Below are 20,512 nucleotides of genomic sequence, written 5' to 3'. Positions count from 1 at the left end.
GGATCTTTTTTAAAATGTGTCAGTGAGTAATGAGTACACCTGTGCACCTGCTAGATGATATGGTATATGTGGGCCTGATTGAGACCCGCTCGCGAGCGCTGAGCGCTCGCAAGTGGGTCGATGTTGCCCGAGTGCGCATGCGCACGACGGAGGCGGCTCCGTCGTGCGCATGCGCGGGAGCCGTCATTATGGGTCTCGCACCACAGGGGGCGTGCTGTCGATGGTGATTGACAGCACACCCCCTTTGGTGGGCGTGGCTGCCCAGATGGAGGCGTTCCCTTGGGAACGCCTACCGTCTGGGTCCGGCCCCACTGACATCACTAGTGATGTCGGTGGGAGTGCTTTTGTCTCTGATAGAGCCAAAAGCACTCCTGGGCTTGTGGCCACGAGACCCTACCACAGGGTCACCCACAGCTATGCTAGCAGCCAGGAGGCCGCTCCAAAAAGGAGCAGGGATGGCCCTGATTCAGAGCGAGCGCTCTGTCAGAGCGTCCGGCTCTGAATCAGGGCCTGTGTCCAGTGAGTAATGAGTACACCTGTGCACCTGCTGGGTGACCTGGAAAACGTGACCTGTTTGAGAACTACTGAGTTATCCCACATACCTCAATCATATACAGAGATATATATGCAATTATGTATATATATGTGTGCATATGTGTATATATATATATATATTTATATTATAAAACTGACACAGGGAAATAATGAGGAAAATTGTATGTGACCACAATGGAGATATAACTGAAATGCAGACTTTAGATTAAATCAAGTTGTTGAACAACAATATAAAATGTTTTTGGAACAGAAATACTTTATACACCGTATACTATTGTCAGGGGCACAAATGTAATTGGATAAATTAACAATCATAAATAAAATGTTAATGCTGAATCCTTTATGGAGAATCCTGTGCAGGAATAACTGGAGCCCATAGACATCGGCCGATGCTGGTCTCCTCCAGCATTTCTTCACGGGTCTTTCTGCCTTTGGTTTTGTTATCGGCTAGCGCGGCGCTTGCTCCATCGGGGGAGTGGCTCGGCCATTGCGGAATATTCCACTTCTCTGCTATAAACCTCTGAGTTACTTCCACAGTATGTTCTGTGCTATTGTCCATCTGTACTGTGACGGGAATCGGTATGAAATCCCGGCAGTCACTATACCGATGCTCAGGATCCCGACAAGGGTCCGGTAAGTATAACAACCCCTCCCCCCTTAGGGTGAGGCACTACTGGGGGAGGTTAGGCCCTAATGCGCCCCCCCCATCTCCCGGTAGTGCCTAACCCACCCCTGTGGGTACCTAACCCTAAACTCCCCCTCCCCTAGCCTAAACCTAATCCCCCCCCCTCCCCCTCCTCCATGCGGCCAAGACCAAGCTAGCCCCGCTATACTTACCATCGGGATCCTGGCTGTCGGGATGTCGGCATCGGCATCTCCACTACTGTTGGTATTCTGCCGCCGAACTTCTGGCCGGGTATTGCCATTCCGGCGCCAGGATTTTCGTCAGTTGGGATGCCGGCTGTAGGTATAATAACTGCGTCCCCTGTGAAGCACCATCTAATCAACTACATCTGGCTGGATCTGAGAAGATGGTAGATCCCTGTACACTTCCGAATTCATCCGGCTGCTTCTGTCACATCATCGATGAACACTAGTGACCCGATGCCATTGGGAGCCATGCACGCCGTCACACCGCCCCTGCCGCGTGTAACACATGATGGGGTATGCTTCAGCTCATTCCATCCCGTCACACCGCCCCTGCCACCTTTCTGAACTTTGGGGGTGATTCAGGTTTGGATGAAATTGCAATTATGCAAATGCAGCAGGAGCTGCCTGACGCCCCCCTCCTTCCGCCTGACGCACCCCCTGCCTGACGCAAACCCCCCCACACCTGCCCGACGCCCCCCTGACTGCCTGACGCCCCGCTGCATTTGCGATCTCAGCACTGTGACCCAGGTGGTCTATGGGCTTCTTTTTGGAGACTTCCCCGGGAAGGATACAGTAGGATTCATCCCAGGGTCCCCTGCGGCTCATGCACAGAGGAACTCCCAAGACAAAGGGATAATGGGGGGCTTGACTGCTCAATTACGGTCTAGTGTATCCACCTGCTGCTGACCCCAGAGGGTTTTCTGCAAGATACCCTCACAAATGGTGCAAGAAAAAAGGTGTCTGTGCAGGTGCCCATACACACACATCTGTGCCGTAGTTATAATCACATAAGTTTATTGTACATATGAATTAATTGCAGTTCAATATAAACAAATAGAAATTTTCATTAAGATATAAATAAGCAAAAATGCAACTCTTAAATGAGCATATATAACCCTAAACATATATGAGAGAGATGTCCAACAGTATATAATCCCCTCTGAAAGTTGAGAGGGTATAGTACAAGGGTGGATAAATGTAATATTCACAAACCATGATACCCCTATAGCCAGGCAATGGGTGTGTACAGCACTATTACAGAAATGTTGAGTCAAAGATTCCTCCTGGTAAAATCCACAATCCCCGTCTCCCTTATCTCAGTGGGATCCTCAGGAATAAGTACCTGGTATAAACGCCTCACATGAAGGGAGGGAGTGTGTATAGGTCGTGGATCCCAATGTATCGCAGCTACAGCGGCTACCACTGATAGAAGGGGAGACGTGATCCGGCTGCTGGTGCACTGGACGGCACTAATAACATCTCCCGAAGTTCTGCCGCTCCGGTGTATGGGGAAAAGGTCTGATCCAACTGCTGGTATCGCACACCGCCCCGCTGGTATCGCACACCGCCCCGCTGGTCGGAGGGTGTAAGGTGGGGAGATAGTGTCAATAGTGAGTCACTCAGTCCCAGATGACTAATGCCGCTTTTCCACCAAAATACCGGGTCGATGGTGGCCCACAGCGCATGCTCACGACTGAGTTGGCTCCATCGTGCACATGCGTGAGACCCGGCTAGCGACGGGCAATCAGTCGCTCCGGGTCTCGCACCAAAGGGGGCGTGCTGTCGATGTTGAGTGACAGCACGGCCCATTTGGTGGGCGGGCCGGGGGGTGGTCGCCCAAAAGGAGGCGTTCCCGAGGGAGCGCTTGCTGTTTGGGGGCAGCCCCACTGAGATCACGTGATGTCAGTGGAGAGCTTCCGGCTCTGTTAGAGCCGAAAGCTCTCTGGGGCTTGCGATGAACAAGACCCTACCACAAGTGTCTCATCGCAAGCAGCGCCCGCCCTGATTCAGAGCAAAAAAAAACAGCACACGCCCTGATTCAGGGCAAAAAAAACCAGCACCCGCCCTGGAATATGTGTGCGCTATATAAATAACTGGTAATAAATAAATAATGGAGTTGAGCAGCTTGGTAAGATTGGAGATCAGAAGACGGAGGCTCCCCTCAGATATTGGTCTGGCGAAGATGGATCTATGATACGAGGCCTCCTATTCGCCCAGATGAAACAGTTGCAGAGGATTTACAATGGCGTCCAGGGGACTACTCAGGACAGGAATGGGCAGAGTCTGGAACAAGTACAATAGCCCGAGATTCATTGTCATTGCATTTAATTTTACAGATCCATGATATGTACAAAGGCCTCCAATTCAGTAAGTCATTGGCTAATGTCTGGAGCATAGGGCAGTAGTTAGCCTGGTATAATAGGAAGTAGGACTTAGTGGTGGAAATCCCCAGATACTTCATAGCGGAGGGGCGCCAAAGTTCTATTTGGTTCTAAGCACTGACCGTACTTGTGCTGGAATGCAAAGAGCCAGAGATTCTCTCATTCTGATTGAAGATTAGGGAGTAACACTAAGGGGTTGGTGAAAGTGAGGAGGATATCATCCGCAAAAAGTGACAGCTTATATTGGGTCCTTCCCACCTCGACCCCTTCTATGTTCAGGTTAGTTATAATTCTAGCCGCCAATGGTTCAATAAAGAGAGCAAAATTAAGAGGGAAGATGGGTCAACCTTGTCTCGTCCCATTTCCTAAAGTAAAACGTGTGGAGTGCAGATTTTGTCAGACTGATGATGAGGGGCAAGAGTAAAGTGCTTTAAGGGCCCGAAGGAAATTGCCACATAGGCCAACCGAGGACAGAGTACAAAATATAAAAGACTAGGAAAGGGGGGCAAACACCTTTTCTGCATCTAATGCCAGGACAAATGAAGGGATTGTACCAGCGTTCATATAATGGATCAAATCTATGGTGCGCCTAGTGTTGTCTGATTGGTAGGGACACAACCCATCGGTCTGGCTGCATGAAGGAGGTTAGCACTTAATTCAACCTATGTGCTAAGATTTTAGCAAACCGTTTAAGGTCCGTATTGATTACAGAAAAGGGACGGTGATTGGAGCAGAGAGAATGGTCATTACCTGGTTTCGGCAGTACCATAATTCTAGACATAGTGGAAGAGAGGTGGAACGGGGCCCTGTGCTAAAGATTTGTACTGTGCCATTGAAAACCATCAGGACCTGGGGCTTTAGACCTTTTTTTCTTTTGTGATTTGAGAGCCACAGAGAATTCGTCCTCTGATATCTGCTCCTAACGTATGGGCCTTACATTCACAAATAGTGGGGTGAGCACAAGAGTCCAAATATTGCTATATACCCAAACCATGGGAGGTCCAGTCAGATGGAGCCTTCAGATTGTAAAGAGCCCTATAATAGTTTGTGAACTGGTCATTAATTTGTTTAGGGGTATACACCATATTCCCAGTGGACTGTCTAATAGAAGTCTGTGATGGGAATGTACATGTTTATTAAAACTACAAAGGATCACCTCCGGGCTTGCTGAGGGTAACTGAATGTTCCTATTTATCTGTATAGACCTAATTATAACACATCCTCAAAAGAACATAACTTGCAATATGTCATAATTTGCCAATAATGTCTACATAATTCAATGTAGCTATGCCCCATAACTTTCCCTGACTCCATGTAAGTACTTTAATAAATTTGCCATTATGCTCTGTGATCCTCTCCAAAGTGAGTCCTGTTTCTGGTCCCTGCAGGTCATATGGACGCTCGACATGCTGGGGAATTATCTACACTGTTTGATGTTGGTGGAATTATTGGTGAGTTTGCATTATGTGTATTAGTAAGGGGGGGGGAGTCACAACGTGGAGGGATTTATACATCAATTAATTAAATTTTTATATATATATCTACTGTATCTAGAGCTTGTATATTGTACCAGATATATTAGACACCAAAGGTACGTTATCCAGGGTAGAAGCTTAGGACTATGCCTATGAAGCCGTTCTTGAACGGATGCCAAAAGTATTGGTTGGAGATAGACGGAGAGCGTCATAGTCTATGGGCATGGCATGGGGGAGAGTTTGCGAGCTCTTGTGAAGGAGCAGAAGGTATAGCTTGGCTATGGTCTACGGTGACAGGGTCTGTGGTGAGTATGGCCCAGGCTATGCCCACATTCCAACACCCCATACCTTTATGCATCCTCACAACAAGCCATACTCACCAGACCTGTGGGCTTGGTTTGGGGTGAACCCAAGGACCTGGCTTGGGGAGAGACATATGTGTCACATGGGAGGAGACCAGGACATAGAATGGGAGGAGAGGGATCAGATTGTAGGAGCAATGTGACGTCCATTTGGTTATTCTCTGTACAGGTGGAATTCTAGCTGGAGTCATCTCTGATAAATCTCACAAACGAGCAACAACCTGTGGAATGATGTTGTTTTGTGCAGCGCCCACTGTGAGTATTACAGTCAGGAACATGGCAATAAGACCAATGGCTGCAGGTTAATAACTATAAAAGCCCATAGGTGCAGGTTAATGACTATACACAGTGCTCAAATTATGAGCCTCGGGTTATTACTTTGCTGGGCACCTTTTTGCCCTTAATGTGGCGTAAATTGTCTCAGGCATTGATTCTACTAACAGTCCATACATTTAATCCGGAATATTCGCTGCGTGCGATGAACTGCATCTTCCAGTTCCTGACGGTTTGATGGTAGCTGATCCATAAGAATCCAAACTTTTGTTTTGTTGTCTCCATATCCTCACCCAGGGACAGATTATAAGCAGGGCAAATAGGGCGGTTGCCCAGGGGCCCCCACACATTGCCCGTACCCTGTCCACTCTGCCACCTCCCTGGCCTGTACAGGCCCCTGCCAGCATAGCAGACTGTCCAAGCACTCCCCCCTACTCACCTTCCAGTCTACTGTCTCCGGCTTTCCCTCAGCTGGAGTGGATGTGCTTGGCGCTCTGCTCGCTTGCCTGGCTCCTCGCTCTACCAGCCCAGGCTGCTGTTGCTCCTCGTTGAAGGCCGGGCCGGTGACAGCACCTCTTGCAGAAGGAAGATGGCAGCTGAGGGCATTATCCTGACAAATAACACACTGGTGCATAGCTCTTGGCACACTCCTTGTGTGTTTGTGTGCGCTCTGCCCTGCCCATTGCAATGACAGAGGCAGTGATGGGGGGGTTCCAGCTGGCAACCTGGCATTGCAAGATGGCACCTGGTTGCCCAGAGACAACCCTTCCAGTTGGCTACACTGCCCTTAATGTACCCGACAAATGCCACCTGTCATGTGTCATACTGTCATGCAGGGGCACAGAAGCAGCAGCAGGAGGTCAGCGACCATTTGATAGGTTGGTGCATCCACAACTTGGTTGACTGGGGCCCCGAAAAGTCTTTAATCTGGCCCTGTCCTCACCCTACCATCTGCAAGGTTAATTAAAAATGTACTTCCACATAACCAGTCATTTACTGTCCAGTTCCTGGGTCTCTGAACAAACTGGAGGCATTATACCCTGTTTGCATCAGATGGCAATAACAGCCTGATTCCGAGACGGACAGTACTGCAAACACAGCTGCGTACACTCACCGATCACAGTTACTAATATATGCTAATGCTTTCCAAAGCACAGTCCACCATAGGGACACCCACTGCTGCCTCCTCATATCCGTACAGTGTAATCACAGCCCAGCGTAGGGACGCCCAATGCTGCCTTCTCATAGCATGTCACACCTATTGGTACCTGCTAATACACATATATCTATAACACAGCGTCTTCTCATAGCATGTAACACCTATTGGAACCTGCTAATACATATACAGTCAAGTGCATAAATATTGGGACATTGACAGAATTTTCATATTTTGGCCTCTAATCACCACCACAATGGCTTTAAAATGAAGCAAACAAGATGTGCTTTACCTGCAGACTTTCAGATTTCATTTGAGAGTAAAAACATCCAAATCAGGTGAACGGTGTAGGAATTACAACGGTTTCAATATGTGCCTCCCACTTTTAAGGGGCCAAAAGTAATGGGACTATGAACTCAAAGCTATTTCATGGACAGGTGTGGGCTATTCCCTCGTTTATTTCATTATCAATTAAGCAGGTAATAGGTCTGGAGTTGATTCTAGGTGTGACATTTGCATTTGGAATCAGTTGCTGTCGACTCTCAATATGAGATCCAAAGAGCTGTCACTATCAGTGGAGCAAGCCATCATTAGGCTGAAAAATCAAAACATACCCATCAGAGAGATAGCAAAAACATTAGGTGTGGCCAAATCAACTGTTTGGAACATTCTTAAAAAGAAAAAATGCATCGGAGAGCTCAGCAAACACCAAAAGACCCGGAAGACCACGGAAAACAACTGTGGTGTCAAAATCAACAATCAAGAGAAGACTTCACAAGAGTAAATATAGAGGGTTCACCACAAGATGTAAACCATTGGTGAGCCACAAAAACAGGAAAACCAGATTAGAGTTTGCCAAACAACATCTAAAAAAGCCATTACAGTTCTGGAACAACATCCTATGGACAGATGAGACAAAGATCAACTTGTACCAGATTGATGGGAAGAGAAGAGTATGAAGAAGGAAAGGAACTGCTCATGATCCAAAACATACCACCTCATCAGTGAAGCATGGTGATGGTAGTGTCATGGCGTGGGCATATATGGCTGCCAATGGAACTGGTTCTCTGGTATTTATTGATTATGTGACTGCTGACAAAAGCAGCAGAATGAATTCTGAAGTGTTTCGGGCAATATTATATGCTCATATTCAGTCAAATGCTTCAGAACTCATTGGACGGAGCTTCACAGTGCAGATGGACATTGACCCGAAGCATACTGCAAAAGCAACCAAAGAGTTTTTAAAGCTAAAAAGTGGAATGTTATGCAATGGCCAAGTCAATCCCCTGACCTGAATCCGATTGAGCATGCATTTCACTTGATGAAGACAAAACTGAAGGGAAAATGCCCCTAGAACAAGCAGGAACTGAAGACATTTGCAGTAGAGGCCTGGCAGAGCATCACCAGGGATGAAACCCTGCGTCTGGTGATGTCTATGCGTTCCAGACTTCAGGCTGTAATTGCCTGCAAAGGATTTGCAACAAAGTATTAAAAAGTGAAAGTTTGATTTAGGATTGTTTAGTTTGTCCCATTACTTTTGACCCCTTAAAAAGTGGGAGGCACATATAGAAACCGTTGTAATTCCTACACCGGTCACCTGATTTGGATGTAATTACCCTCAAATTAAATCTGAAAGTCTGCAGGTAAATCACATCTTGTTTGTTTCATTTCAAAGCCATTGTGGTGGTGAATAGAGGCCAAAATATGAAAATTCTGTCAATGTCCCAATATTTATGGACCTGACTGTATCTATAACACAGCGTCTCCTCATAGCATGTAACACCTATTGGCACCTGCTAATACACACATATCTATAACACAGCGTCTCCTCATAGCATGTAACACCTATTGGCACCTGCTAATACACATATATCTATAACACAGCGTCTCCTCATAGCATGTAACACCTATTGGCACCTGCTAATACACATATCTATAACACAGCGTCTCCTCATAGCATGTAACACCTATTGGCACCTGCTAATACACATATCTATAACACAGCGTCTCCTCATAGCATGTAACACCTATTGGCACCTGCTAATACACATATATCTATAACACAGCGTCTCCTCATAGCATGTAACACCTATTGGCACCTGCTAATACACACATCTATAACACAGCGTCTCCTCATAGCATGTAACACCTATTGGCACCTGCTAATACACACATCTATAACACAGCGTCTCCTCATAGCATGTAACACCTATTGGCACCTGCTAATACACATATATCTATAACACAGCGTCTCCTCATAGCATGTAACACCTATTGGCACCTGCTAATACACATATATCTATAACACTGCGTCTCCTCATAGCATGTAACACCTATTGGCACCTGCTAATACACATATATCTATAACACAGCGTCTCCTCATAGCATGTAACACCTATTGGCACCTGCTAATACACACATCTATAACACAGCGTCTCCTCATAGCATGTAACACCTATTGGCACCTGCTAATACACACATATCTATAACACAGCGTCTCCTCATAGCATGTAACACCTATTGGCACCTGCTAATACACATATATCTATAACACAGCGTCTCCTCATAGCATGTAACACCTATTGGCACCTGCTAATACACATATATCTATAACACAGCGTCTCCTCATAGCATGTAACACCTATTGGCACCTGCTAATACACACATATCTATAACACAGCGTCTCCTCATAGCATGTAACACCTATTGGCACCTGCTAATACACATATCTATAACACAGCGTCTCCTCATAGCATGTAACACCTATTGGCACCTGCTAATACACATATATCTATAACACAGCGTCTCCTCATAGCATGTAACACCTATTGGCACCTGCTAATACACACATATCTATAACACAGCGTCTCCTCATAGCATGTAACACCTATTGGCACCTGCTAATACACACACATGCTATGAGGAGACGCTGTGTTATAGATATGTGTGTATTAGCAGGTGCCAATAGGTGTTACATGCTATGAGGAGACGCTGTGTTATAGATATAACACCTATTGGCACCTGCTAATACACACATATCTATAACACAGCGTCTCCTCATAGCATGTAACACCTATTGGCACCTGCTAATACACACATATCTATAACACAGCGTCTCCTCATAGCATGTAACACCTATTGGCACCTGCTAATACACACACATGCTATGAGGAGACGCTGTGTTATAGATATGTGTGTATTAGCAGGTGCCAATAGGTGTTACATGCTATGAGGAGACGCTGTGTTATAGATATGTGTGTATTAGCAGGTGCCAATAGGTGTTACATGCTATGAGGAGACGCTGTGTTATAGATATAACACCTATTGGCACCTGCTAATACACACATATCTATAACACAGCGTCTCCTCATAGCATGTAACACCTATTGGCACCTGCTAATACACATATATCTATAACACAGCGTCTCCTCATAGCATGTAACACCTATTGGCACCTGCTAATACACATATATCTATAGCACAGCGTCTCCTCATAGCATGTAACACCTATTGGCACCTGCTAATACACATATATCTATAACACAGCGGTGGCACCTGGGGCGGATCAGCAGCGCATGTGACGGGGTGCCTGGCGATACGTGATGTAATGTGGGTAAGAAATCCATCATCCTCTATTCTCCGCTTCTTGTCTTACAGCTATACTTCTTCACAGCTGTCAATAAGACGGGACCAGTATTTACTGTGTGTAAGTAATGTTACCCCATCATCTCTCTCTATCTCCATGACCACCTGTCACCTGCATGTCACTGACTGTCTCTCTCTACATGTCCACCTGTCACGTGCATGTCACTGACTGTCTCTCTCTACATGTCCACCTGTCACGTGCATGTCACTGACTGTCTCTCTCTCCATGTCCACCTGTCACGTGCATGTCACTGACTGTCTCTCTCTACATGTCCACCTGTCACATGTATGTCACTGACTCTCTCTCTCTCCCATGTCCACCTGTCACGTGCATGTCACTGACTGTCTCTCCATGTCCACCTGCATGTCACTGACTCTCTCTCTCTACATGCCCACCTGTCACATGTATGTCACTGACTGTCTCTCTCTACATGTCCACCTGTCACATGTATGTCACTTACTGTGTCTCTCTACATGCCCACCTGTCACATGTATGTCACTGACTGTCTCTCTCTACATGCCCATATGTCACTGACTGTCTCTCTCTTTCTGACCCAGTGATGCTGTTGGTCTGCGGAGCTCTGGTAAATGGGCCGTACTCCCTTATCACAACAGCCGTGTCCGCTGACCTGGTGAGTAAATGTTCCATACTGACCCTCACCTATACATCTACACCATCACTTACCACTATATTTCCAGTGATTTTGCCAAAAATGTCTGCTATAGTTTCTGTGTCTGCATCAGTGATGCTAGGGGTGCTGTACAGTCGCTGCCTGTGTACAGTAGGTCTCCTGTTATATGTAAGTGCTGCTGGGGGTGCTGTTCAGTCGCTGCCGGTGTACAGTAGGTCTCCTGTTATATGTAAGTGCTGCTGGGGGTGCTGTACAGTCGCTGCCTGTGGTGTACAGTAGGTCTCCTGTTATATGTAAGTGCTGCTGGGGGTGCTGTACAGTCGCTGCCTGTGTACAGTAGGTCTCCTCTTATATGTAAGTGATGCTGGGGGTGCTGTACAGTCGCTGCCTGTGGTGTACAGTAGATCTCCTGTTATATGTAAGTGCTGCTGGGGGTGCTGTACAGTCGCTGCCTGTGGTGTACAGTAGGTCTCCTGTTATATGTAAGTGCTGCTGGGGGTGCTGTACAGTCGCTGGCTGTGTACAGTAGGTCTCCTGTTATATGTAAGTGCTGCTGGGGGTGCTGTACAGTCGCAGCCTGTGTACAGTAGGTCTCCTCTTATATGTAAGTGATGCTGGGGGTGCTGTACAGTCGCTGCCTGTGTACAGTAGGTCTCCTGTTATATGTAAGTGCTGCTGGGTGTGCTTACAGTCGCTGCCTGTGTACAGTAGGTCTCCTGTTATATGTAAGTGCTGCTGGGTGTGCTTACAGTCGCTGCCTGTGTACAGTAGGTCTCCTGTTATATGTAAGTGCTGCTGGGTGTGCTGTACAGTCGCTGCCGGTGTACAGTAGGTCTCCTGTTATATGTAAGTGCTGCTGGGGGTGCTGTACAGTCGCTGCCTGTGTACAGTAGGTCTCCTGTTATATGTAAGTGCTGCTGGGGGTGCTGTACAGTCGCTGCCTGTGGTGTACAGTAGGTCTCCTGTTATTATTATTATTATTATCCTTTATATGGCGCCACAAGGGTTCCGCAGCGCCTTACAAAGTACAGAAACAAATGAGCACACAAGACAACCGCTATTAACAGTACAGACAATGCAGTGCAAGTACATGATTTATAAACAATGCTGCATAACACCTAAATAAGCAGCAGGGTGTCAGTAAGCAGTTTTAGGTGCCATTGTGAATGAAAGTAAAAGTATGGCAAGAAGAAGCACGTGAGGAAAGAGGGCCCTGCTCGCGAGAGCTTACATTCTGAGGGGAGGGTCAGACAAACAGGGGTGACACAGATGGGCTAGATAGTGAGGAAGGAGCATAGAGTAGTGGGTTAGGATGAGCGCTGGAAAGCATTGAGGAAGAAATGGGTCTTGATGGCCCATTTGAAGATTAAGAGCCAGGAAGCCAAGTGATGGAGGCATTTTGCAGGAGCAGTGGTGTCAGAGGGGTAAATCCAGGGTTTGGTGATGGCTAGGAGAATCAAGGCATCGCAGATGAAGTGCTCATGAACGGAGACCAGTTTATTATAGACAAAACTGGCTTTCCAGAGGGAACAGGAGAGAGGGACAGAGTTAAGAGGTGAGAGGAGAATGAGATTATTAGGGTTGATGCAGTGAGGAGGTGATACTGATCTAGAGAAGGGGAATAAGGAGTGTGGGGTTATGTGGCTGGCTTCTGAATGAGGAAGGGTGACAGCAGGTGGTGGGTCAGGTGGAGGTTTAGTGTGGTGTGGGGGGGGGAGAGGATAGGTAACTTGGAGAAAAGAGAGGGTGCAGGGTTTAGTGGTGGTGCAGCAGGACCATGGTGGAAGAAGTGAATAATACTGGAGTTGTGGGAGATGCAGTTGAGAGACTTATATGTGATGAAGAGAGACAGAGGAGGGGGAGAACGTAGAGGGGACTATGGATGGAGAAAAGAGGTGAAAACTGGTGGTAGAGGAGAAAATAATGTAGCGGCTGAGTGAGGGTGGAGTAGAATAAAAGAGACATTGTGTAGATGAGGCAGTTGGGGGTGAAAAAGTCAGTAGTAGTAATGAGTTTGAGATGAGGGAGCAGTACAGGTCAAAGGTCAAAATCAGATAAAAGAAAGAACAGTGCTGGAAGATGTAAAGGCACAACTACAATAGTAAATTATAACCAAAAAAGGAGTGTAGAGCTGTTAAAGTAGCAAGACTTGAGAATTAGTCTAAAGTATGAATATATATATATATATATATATATATATATATATATATATATATATATATATATATATATATATATATGAATATATATATATATATATATATATATATATATATATAAAAAAAAGGTATAGGTGTGAAACAATGGTAAATACTACAGTGGTATAAAGATAAATTGACAGTGGTATTGGAATGATTTAAACAATGTAGAGAAGAAACGCAAACATACAAGTATTAAATGTTCAGTGAGCAGGTAGTTGCTTGCAATGCTGAAGCAGGGTGTTGTCAAAAGGTGTGTCCAGGTTATAATGGAAGCTGGCGGCTGAGTAGCAGGGTTTCCAGAAGCTCAGAAGATCCTTTGCTTTTTTCCAAGTTGTAGAGAGTTCTTTTAAAATATTGTCCTCCTGTCTTCCTCCTGCTTAACTCCTGACTAACTCTTTAAGTTATGCTGTACATGTAGTCCCACTTAGAAAAAACCCACTTTGAAATAAAACCTAGCAGCCTTGTACAAGCCTAAAGCCTTGTGACCTACTGTTATATGTAAGTGCTGCTGGGGGTGCTGTACAGTCGCTGCCTGTGGTGTACAGTAGGTCTCCTGTTATATGTAAGTGCACTAAATGACATAAAGGTCCTGGAAAACGAACAAACTATTTGACCTAATTAATTATCGGGGTTATATCACTGCCAGATGCACCCCATATAAGGCACATGTATGACCTCAAATCTAGAAGTATAAAATCAGTGACTCTAGAATACTGGCTTTGGATATATACTGTGTGTGTGTATGTGTATGTATATATGTATGTATGTATATGTGTGTATATGTGTGTGTGTGTGTGTGTGTGTGTATATATATATATATATATATATATATATATATATATTCTCTATCACAAAATGTATGTAGCAGGGGCCATTGTGATACAAGCGATTGATTGCTGCAATAGAATGTAAAGCTTAATATTATACATGTATTAAAGTCTGAATCACCATTTAACCCTTCACCATAATGGAATAAAATAGCGCTGGATAGGAAACGCATTCTACAGATGTTCCTGTTGTCTCCTGAGAAATGTTTTCTGCATTTAAAATATTTCTTTGTAGGGGACTCACAAGTCTTTGAAAGGAAATTCCCATGCCCTATCCACCGTTACTGCCATTATAGATGGCACTGGATCTGTGGGTGAGTCCCTAATCCATTAATGGGTACCCTACATCCCCCAAATGTTCCCCTTTTCTTGTGTTGTCCCTGTGTTCTCCCAGATCCTTGCATTATCCTCCTCTTCTCTAAAAACTACATGCTATATATATGTCATGTCCTCCGTCTTCCATCTCCCTCCTGTCCCTGCACTGCTCCTCTCCCCTCCCTCCTGTCCCTGCACTGCTCCTCTCCCCTCCCTCCTGTCCCTGCACTGCTCCTCTCCCCTCCCTCCTGTCCCTCCACGGTTCCTCTCCCCTCCCTCCTGTCCCTCCACGGCTCCTCACCCCTCCCTCCTGTCCCTCCACGGCTCCTCACCCCTCCCTCCTGTCCCTCCACGGCTCCTCACCCCTCCCTCCTTTCCCTGCACGGCTTCTTTCCCCTCCCTGCTGTCCCTGCACGGCTCCCTTCCCCTCCCTCCTGTCCCTGCACGGCTCCCTTCCCCTCCCTCCTGTCCCTGCACGGCTCCCTTCCCCTCCCTCCTGTCCCTGCACGGCTCCCTTCCCCTCCCCTCCCTACTGTCCCTCCACGGCTCCCTACTGTCCCTCCACGGCTCCTCTCCCCTCAGTCCTGTCCCTCCACGGCTCCCTACTGTCCCTCCACGGCTCCCTACTGTCCCTCCACGGCTCCCTACTGACTTTGCACGGCTCCCTTCCCCTCCCCTCACGTCCCTGCACGGCTCCCTTCCCCTCCCTACTGTCCCTCCACGGCTCCCTACTGACTTTGCACGGCTCCCTTCCCCTCCCCTCACGTCCCTGCACGGCTCCCTTCCCCTCCCTGCTGTCCCTGCACGGCTCCCTTCCCCTCCCCTCACGTCCCTGCACGGCTCCCTTCCCCTCCCCTCACGTCCATGTCGGCCCTCCTTCTAAGCCCCATTTACTGTTCTCGTTTTTTGCTTTATTACTGATATATACAAATATATACCTATCCTCAAACGTTTGACGTATTAGATAGTGTGACTAAGCCGCGCCATGCATCCTGCCACGCAGTTTTGCCTGTAATGTGCTTGTTGGTTGCATCTCTGACAAATGCGCAATGCAGGAGTTCTCTGGACACTGACTCTTTGCAGCACCTTTTTCTCCAGCTTAGTGTCTAAGGACCGATAAGAGTGACCCGCGCCCAGAGGCCCGTGTGCACTGCACACCCTGCACCCATTATAAATTCGCCCCTGCCCCCGCCATGCATTGCACTACGCGTTGTTATTCTTAGGGGAATATTCAATTGGGCGCAAGGATTAGCGAGGAAAAAACATTGTGCCCAATTTTGGATTACCGCGTGTGTGTGCGCTCCCGATACCTGCGGTTACCAGTTTTTAAAAAAGTGGTCGCTGGGTATTCAGCATTGAAAATCCCGCGCCGCTTTAAAAAAAAAAAATAATAAAAAATCTGCACTTACCTGCCCGGTGGTCTCCGCGGCTCCCGGTGGCCTCCCCTCCATCTTCTCACTGGAGAAAGGGCTGCTGGGAGTCCCAGGAGGCTCCAGGGGCTGGTGGGAGGGGCAAGGGCTGCTGGGAGATTTAGTTCTCCCAGCGCCCATTCCGTGGGTTGGTCTGTCCCCCTCTCCCTCTCCCCAGCAGAGGACCCGGCTCCCGACGCTGGATACAGAAGAAGATGCAGAAGACGACGCTGCAGAAGGTGAGTAATTATGGACTAATTTAACGAAGTGGAAACTTCCAGTTGCTTAATTAGTCCTGCTGATTTTGCCTAAAATTAACGATTTTAGGAAAAATAGCAATAAAACTTTCCCGGAGCACAAAAACAGAAAAATCCTGCACCTAAGTGAATAGCGGAAACCCTCTGCAGGGGCGGGGGAAACCCTCTGCAGGGGCGGGGGAAACCCTCTGCAGGGGCGGGGGAAACCCTCTGCAGGGGCGGGATTTTTGCTATTCTCGCCCCAATTGAATATGCCCCTTAATCTGCGACTTTATACAACTCCATTGCAACTAAAAACTAATCTTACACACCCAGGGCCTGGATTCAGCTGCAATGCGACAGACGCTAAGTTACTAATTGGCACAAATAGGATGGGTAAATGAGGACCCCTATGATCTCCTATATCTGCATTGTCCTTTGCTTTCTGTAACTATATGTCTTTACCAATGACTTATCTACATGCAGGTGCTGCTCTCGGTCCTCTGCTGGCTGGCCTACTATCCCCGTACGGCTGGCACAATGTGTTCTTCATGCTCATGTTAAGTGATGCATGTGCCTTATTGGTGAGTATTCAATATTACAAATACGTTTTAATTCACTTACCTATGGTATCTGAATATGCTGCTAAACACCTGAGATTTACTACTGCCGGAATACTCTCAAACCCTGTCCTCCTATAATGTCACCTGTCTGGCTGTGATTAGATGGATGTGGCATCACCTGTCTGGCTGTGATTAGATGTATATAATGTCACTTGTCTGGCTGTGATTAGATGTATATAATGTCACTTGTCTGGCTGTGATTAGATGTATATAATGTCAACTGTCTGGCTGTGATTAGATGTATATAATGTCACCTGTCTGGCTGTGATTAGATTGATGTGGCTCCGTGTGTGTGTTTGTAATGCTCCCTGTGTGTGTGTGTGTGTGTGTGTGTATTGCTCCCTCTGTGTGTGGTGTGTGTTTCTGTGTGTGATTCAGGTGTACCGCCCCAGTCAAACTCCCCACCTGCCACTGTCCAGTATGTGTGTGTGTGTGTAATGCACCTGTCTCTATGGTGTGTGTGTGTGTGTGTGTGTGAGATGTACCTGTCTCTATGTGGTGTGTGTGTGTGTGTGTAATGCACCTGTCTCTATGTGGTGTGTGTGTGTGTAATGCACCTGTCTCTATGGTGTGTGTGTGTGTGTGTGTGTGTGTGTGTGTGTGTGTGTGTGTGTGTGTGTAATGCACCTGTCTCTATGTGGTGTGTGTGTGTGTGTGTAATGCACCTGTCTCTATGTGGTGTGTGTGTGTGTGTAATGCACCTGTCTCTATGTGGTGTGTGTGTGTAATGCACCTGTCTCTATGTGGTGTGTGTGTGTAATGCACCTGTCTCTATGGTGTGTGTGTGTGTAATGCACCTGTCTCTATGGTGTGTGTGTGTGTGTGTGTGTGTGTAATGCACCTGTCTCTGTGTGTGTGTGTGTAATGCACCTGGCTCTGTGTGTGTGTGTGTAATGCACCTGTCTGTGTGTGTGTGTGTGTGTGTGTGTGTAATGCACCTGTCTCTATGGTGTGTGTGTGTGTGTAATGCACCTGTCTCTATGTGGTGTGTGTGTGTGTGTGTGTGTGTGTGCGTAATGCACCTGTCTCTATGTGGTGTGTGTGTGTAATACACCTGTCTCTATGTGGTGTGTGTGTAATGCACCTGTCTCTATGTGGTGTGTGTGTGTGTGTGATGCACCTGTTTCTATGTGGTGTGTGTGTAATGCACCTGTCTCTATGTGGTGTGTGTGTGTGTGTGTGTGTGTAATGCACCTGTCTCTATGTGGTGTGTGTGTAATACACCTGTCTCTATGTGGTGTGTGTGTAATGCACCTGTCTATGTGTGGTGTGTGTGTGTGTGTAATGCACCTGTCTCTATGGTGTGTGTGTGTGTGTGTGTGTGTAATGCACCTGTCTCTATGTGGTGTGTGTGTGTAATGCACCTGTCTCTGTGTGTGTGTGTGTGTGTGTGTGTAATGCACCTGTCTCTATGTGGTGTGTGTGTGTAATGCACCTGTCTCTATGGTGTGTGTGTGTGTGATGCACCTGTCTCTATGGTGTGTGTGTAATGCACCTGTCTCTATGTGGTGTGTGTGTGTAATGCACCTGTCTCTATGTGGTGTGTGTGTAATGCACCTGTCTCTATGTGGTGTGTGTGTGTGTGTGTGTGTGTGAGTGTGTGATGCACCTGTCTCTATGGTGTGTGTGTAATGCACCTGTCTCTATGTTGTGTGTGTGTGTGTGTGTGTTGCACCTGTCTCTATGTGGTGTGTGTGTGTAATGCACCTGTCTCTATGTGGTGTGTGTGTGTAATGCACCTGTCTCTATGTGGTGTGTGTGTGTGTGTGTAATGCACCTGTCTCTATGTGGTGTGTGTGTGTAATGCACCTGTCTCTATGTGGTGTGGTGTGTGTGTAATGCACCTGTCTCTATGTGGTGTGTGTGTGTGTGTGATGCACCTGTCTCTATGTGGTGTGTGTGTAATGCACCTGTCTCTATGTGGTGTGTGTGTGTAATGCACCTGTCTCTATGTGGTGTGTGTGTGTGTGATGCACCTGTCTATGTGGTGTGTGTAATGCACCTGTCTCTATGTGGTGTGTGTGTGTGTGTGATGCACCTGTCTCTATGTGGTGTGTGTGTGTGTAATGCACCTGTCTCTATGTGGTGTGTGTGTGTGTGTGTATAATGCACCTGTCTCTATGTGGTGTGTGTGTGTGTGTAATGCACCTGTCTCTATGTGGTGTGTGGGTGTGTGTGTGTGTAATGCACCTGTCTCTATGTGGTGTGTGTGTGTGTAATGCACCTGTCTCTATGTGGTGTGTGTGTGTGTGTGTAATGCACCTGTCTCTATGTGGTGTGTGTGTGATGCACCTGTCTCTATGTGGTGTGTGTGTGTGTGTAATGCACCTGTCTCTATGTGGTGTGTGTGTGTAATGCACCTGTCTTTATGTGGTGTGTGTGTAATGCACCTGTCTCTATGTGGTGTGTGTGTGTGTGTGTGTGTGTGTGTGTGTGTGTGTGTGTAATGCACCTGTCTCTATGTGGTGTGTGTGTGTGTTTGTGTGATGCTCCTGTCTCTATGTGGTGTGTGTGTGTAATGCACCTGTCTCTATGTGGTGTGTGTGTGTGTGTGTAATGCACCTGTCTCTATGTGGTGTGTGTAATGCACCTGTCTCTATGTGGTGTGTGTGTAATGCACCTGTCTCTATGTGGTGTGTGTGTGTAATGCACCTGTCTCTATGTGGTGTGTGTGTGTGTGTGTGTGTGTGTGTGTAATGCACCTGTCTCTATGTGGTGTGTGTGTGTAATGCACCTGTCTCTATGTGGTGTGTGTGTGTAATGCACCTGTCTATGTGGTGTGTGTGTGTAATGCACCTGTCTCTATGTGGTGTGTGTGTGTGTGTGTGTAATGCACCTGTCTCTATGTGGTGTGTGTGTGTGTGTGTGTGTAATGCACCTGTCTCTATGTGGTGTGTGTGTATGATGCACCTGTCTCTATGTGGTGTGTGTGTGTGTGTGTGTGTGTAATGCACCTCTCTCTATGTGGTGTGTGTGTGTGTGTAATGCACCTCTCTCTATGTGGTGTGTGTGTGTGATGCACCTGTCTCTATGTGGTGTGTGTGTGTGTGTAATGCACCTGTCTCTATGGTGTGTGTGTAATGCACCTGTCTCTATGTGGTGTGTGTGTGATGCACCTGTCTCTATGTGGTGTGTGTGTGATGCACCTGTCTCTATGTGGTGTGTGTGTGATGCACCTGTCTCTATGTGGTGTGTGTGTGTGTAATGCACCTGTCTCTATGTGGTGTGTGTGTGTGTGTGTAATGCACCTGTCTCTATGTGGTGTGTGTGTGTGTGTGTGTTGCACCTGTCTCTATGTGGTGTGTGTGTGTAATGCACCTGTCTCTATGTGCTGTGTGTGTGTAATGCACCTGTCTCTATGTGGTGTGTGTGTGTAATGCACCTGTCACTATGTGGTGTGTGTGTGTGTGTGTGTAATGCACCTGTCTCTATGTGGTGTGTGTGTGTAATGCACCTGTCTCTATGTGGTGTGTGTGTGTAATGCACCTGTCTCTATGTGGTGTGTGTGTGTAATGCACCTGTCTCTATGTGGTGTGTGTGTGTAATGCACCTGTCTCTATGTGGTGTGTGTGTGTAATGCACCTGTCTCTATGTGGTGTGTGTGTGTGTATGATGCACCTGTCTCTATGTGGTGTGTGATGCACCTGTCTCTATGTGGTGTGTGTGTGTGTAATGCACCTGTCTCTATGTGGTGTGTGTGTGTTTGTGTGATGCTCCTGTCTCTATGTGGTGTGTGTGTGTAATGCACCTGTCTCTATGTGGTGTGTGTGT

At 47.0% G+C, this 20,512-nt stretch overlaps 1 protein-coding gene across 1 annotated transcript in view; it reads left to right on the top strand.

Moving 5' to 3' along the window:
* SLC37A1 (solute carrier family 37 member 1) overlaps positions 1–20,512 on the top strand; it is a 155,244-nt gene that overhangs the window by 51,258 nt on the left and 83,474 nt on the right. Inside the window, exons 13-18 of the mRNA XM_088463376.1 lie at positions 4,976–5,038; positions 5,594–5,679; positions 10,511–10,559; positions 11,057–11,130; positions 14,394–14,472; positions 16,605–16,702. Of these exons, the coding sequence (XP_088319502.1) occupies positions 4,976–5,038; positions 5,594–5,679; positions 10,511–10,559; positions 11,057–11,130; positions 14,394–14,472; positions 16,605–16,702 (449 nt within the window). The remainder of the gene's footprint in view (positions 1–4,975; positions 5,039–5,593; positions 5,680–10,510; positions 10,560–11,056; positions 11,131–14,393; positions 14,473–16,604; positions 16,703–20,512) is intronic.

Source organism: Taudactylus pleione, unplaced genomic scaffold, assembly GCF_031769625.1.
Source record: "Taudactylus pleione unplaced genomic scaffold, aTauple2 ptg001351l, whole genome shotgun sequence".
Classification (NCBI taxonomy): Eukaryota; Metazoa; Chordata; class Amphibia; order Anura; family Myobatrachidae; genus Taudactylus; species Taudactylus pleione.
This window is presented reverse-complemented; position numbering and strand designations above follow the sequence as displayed.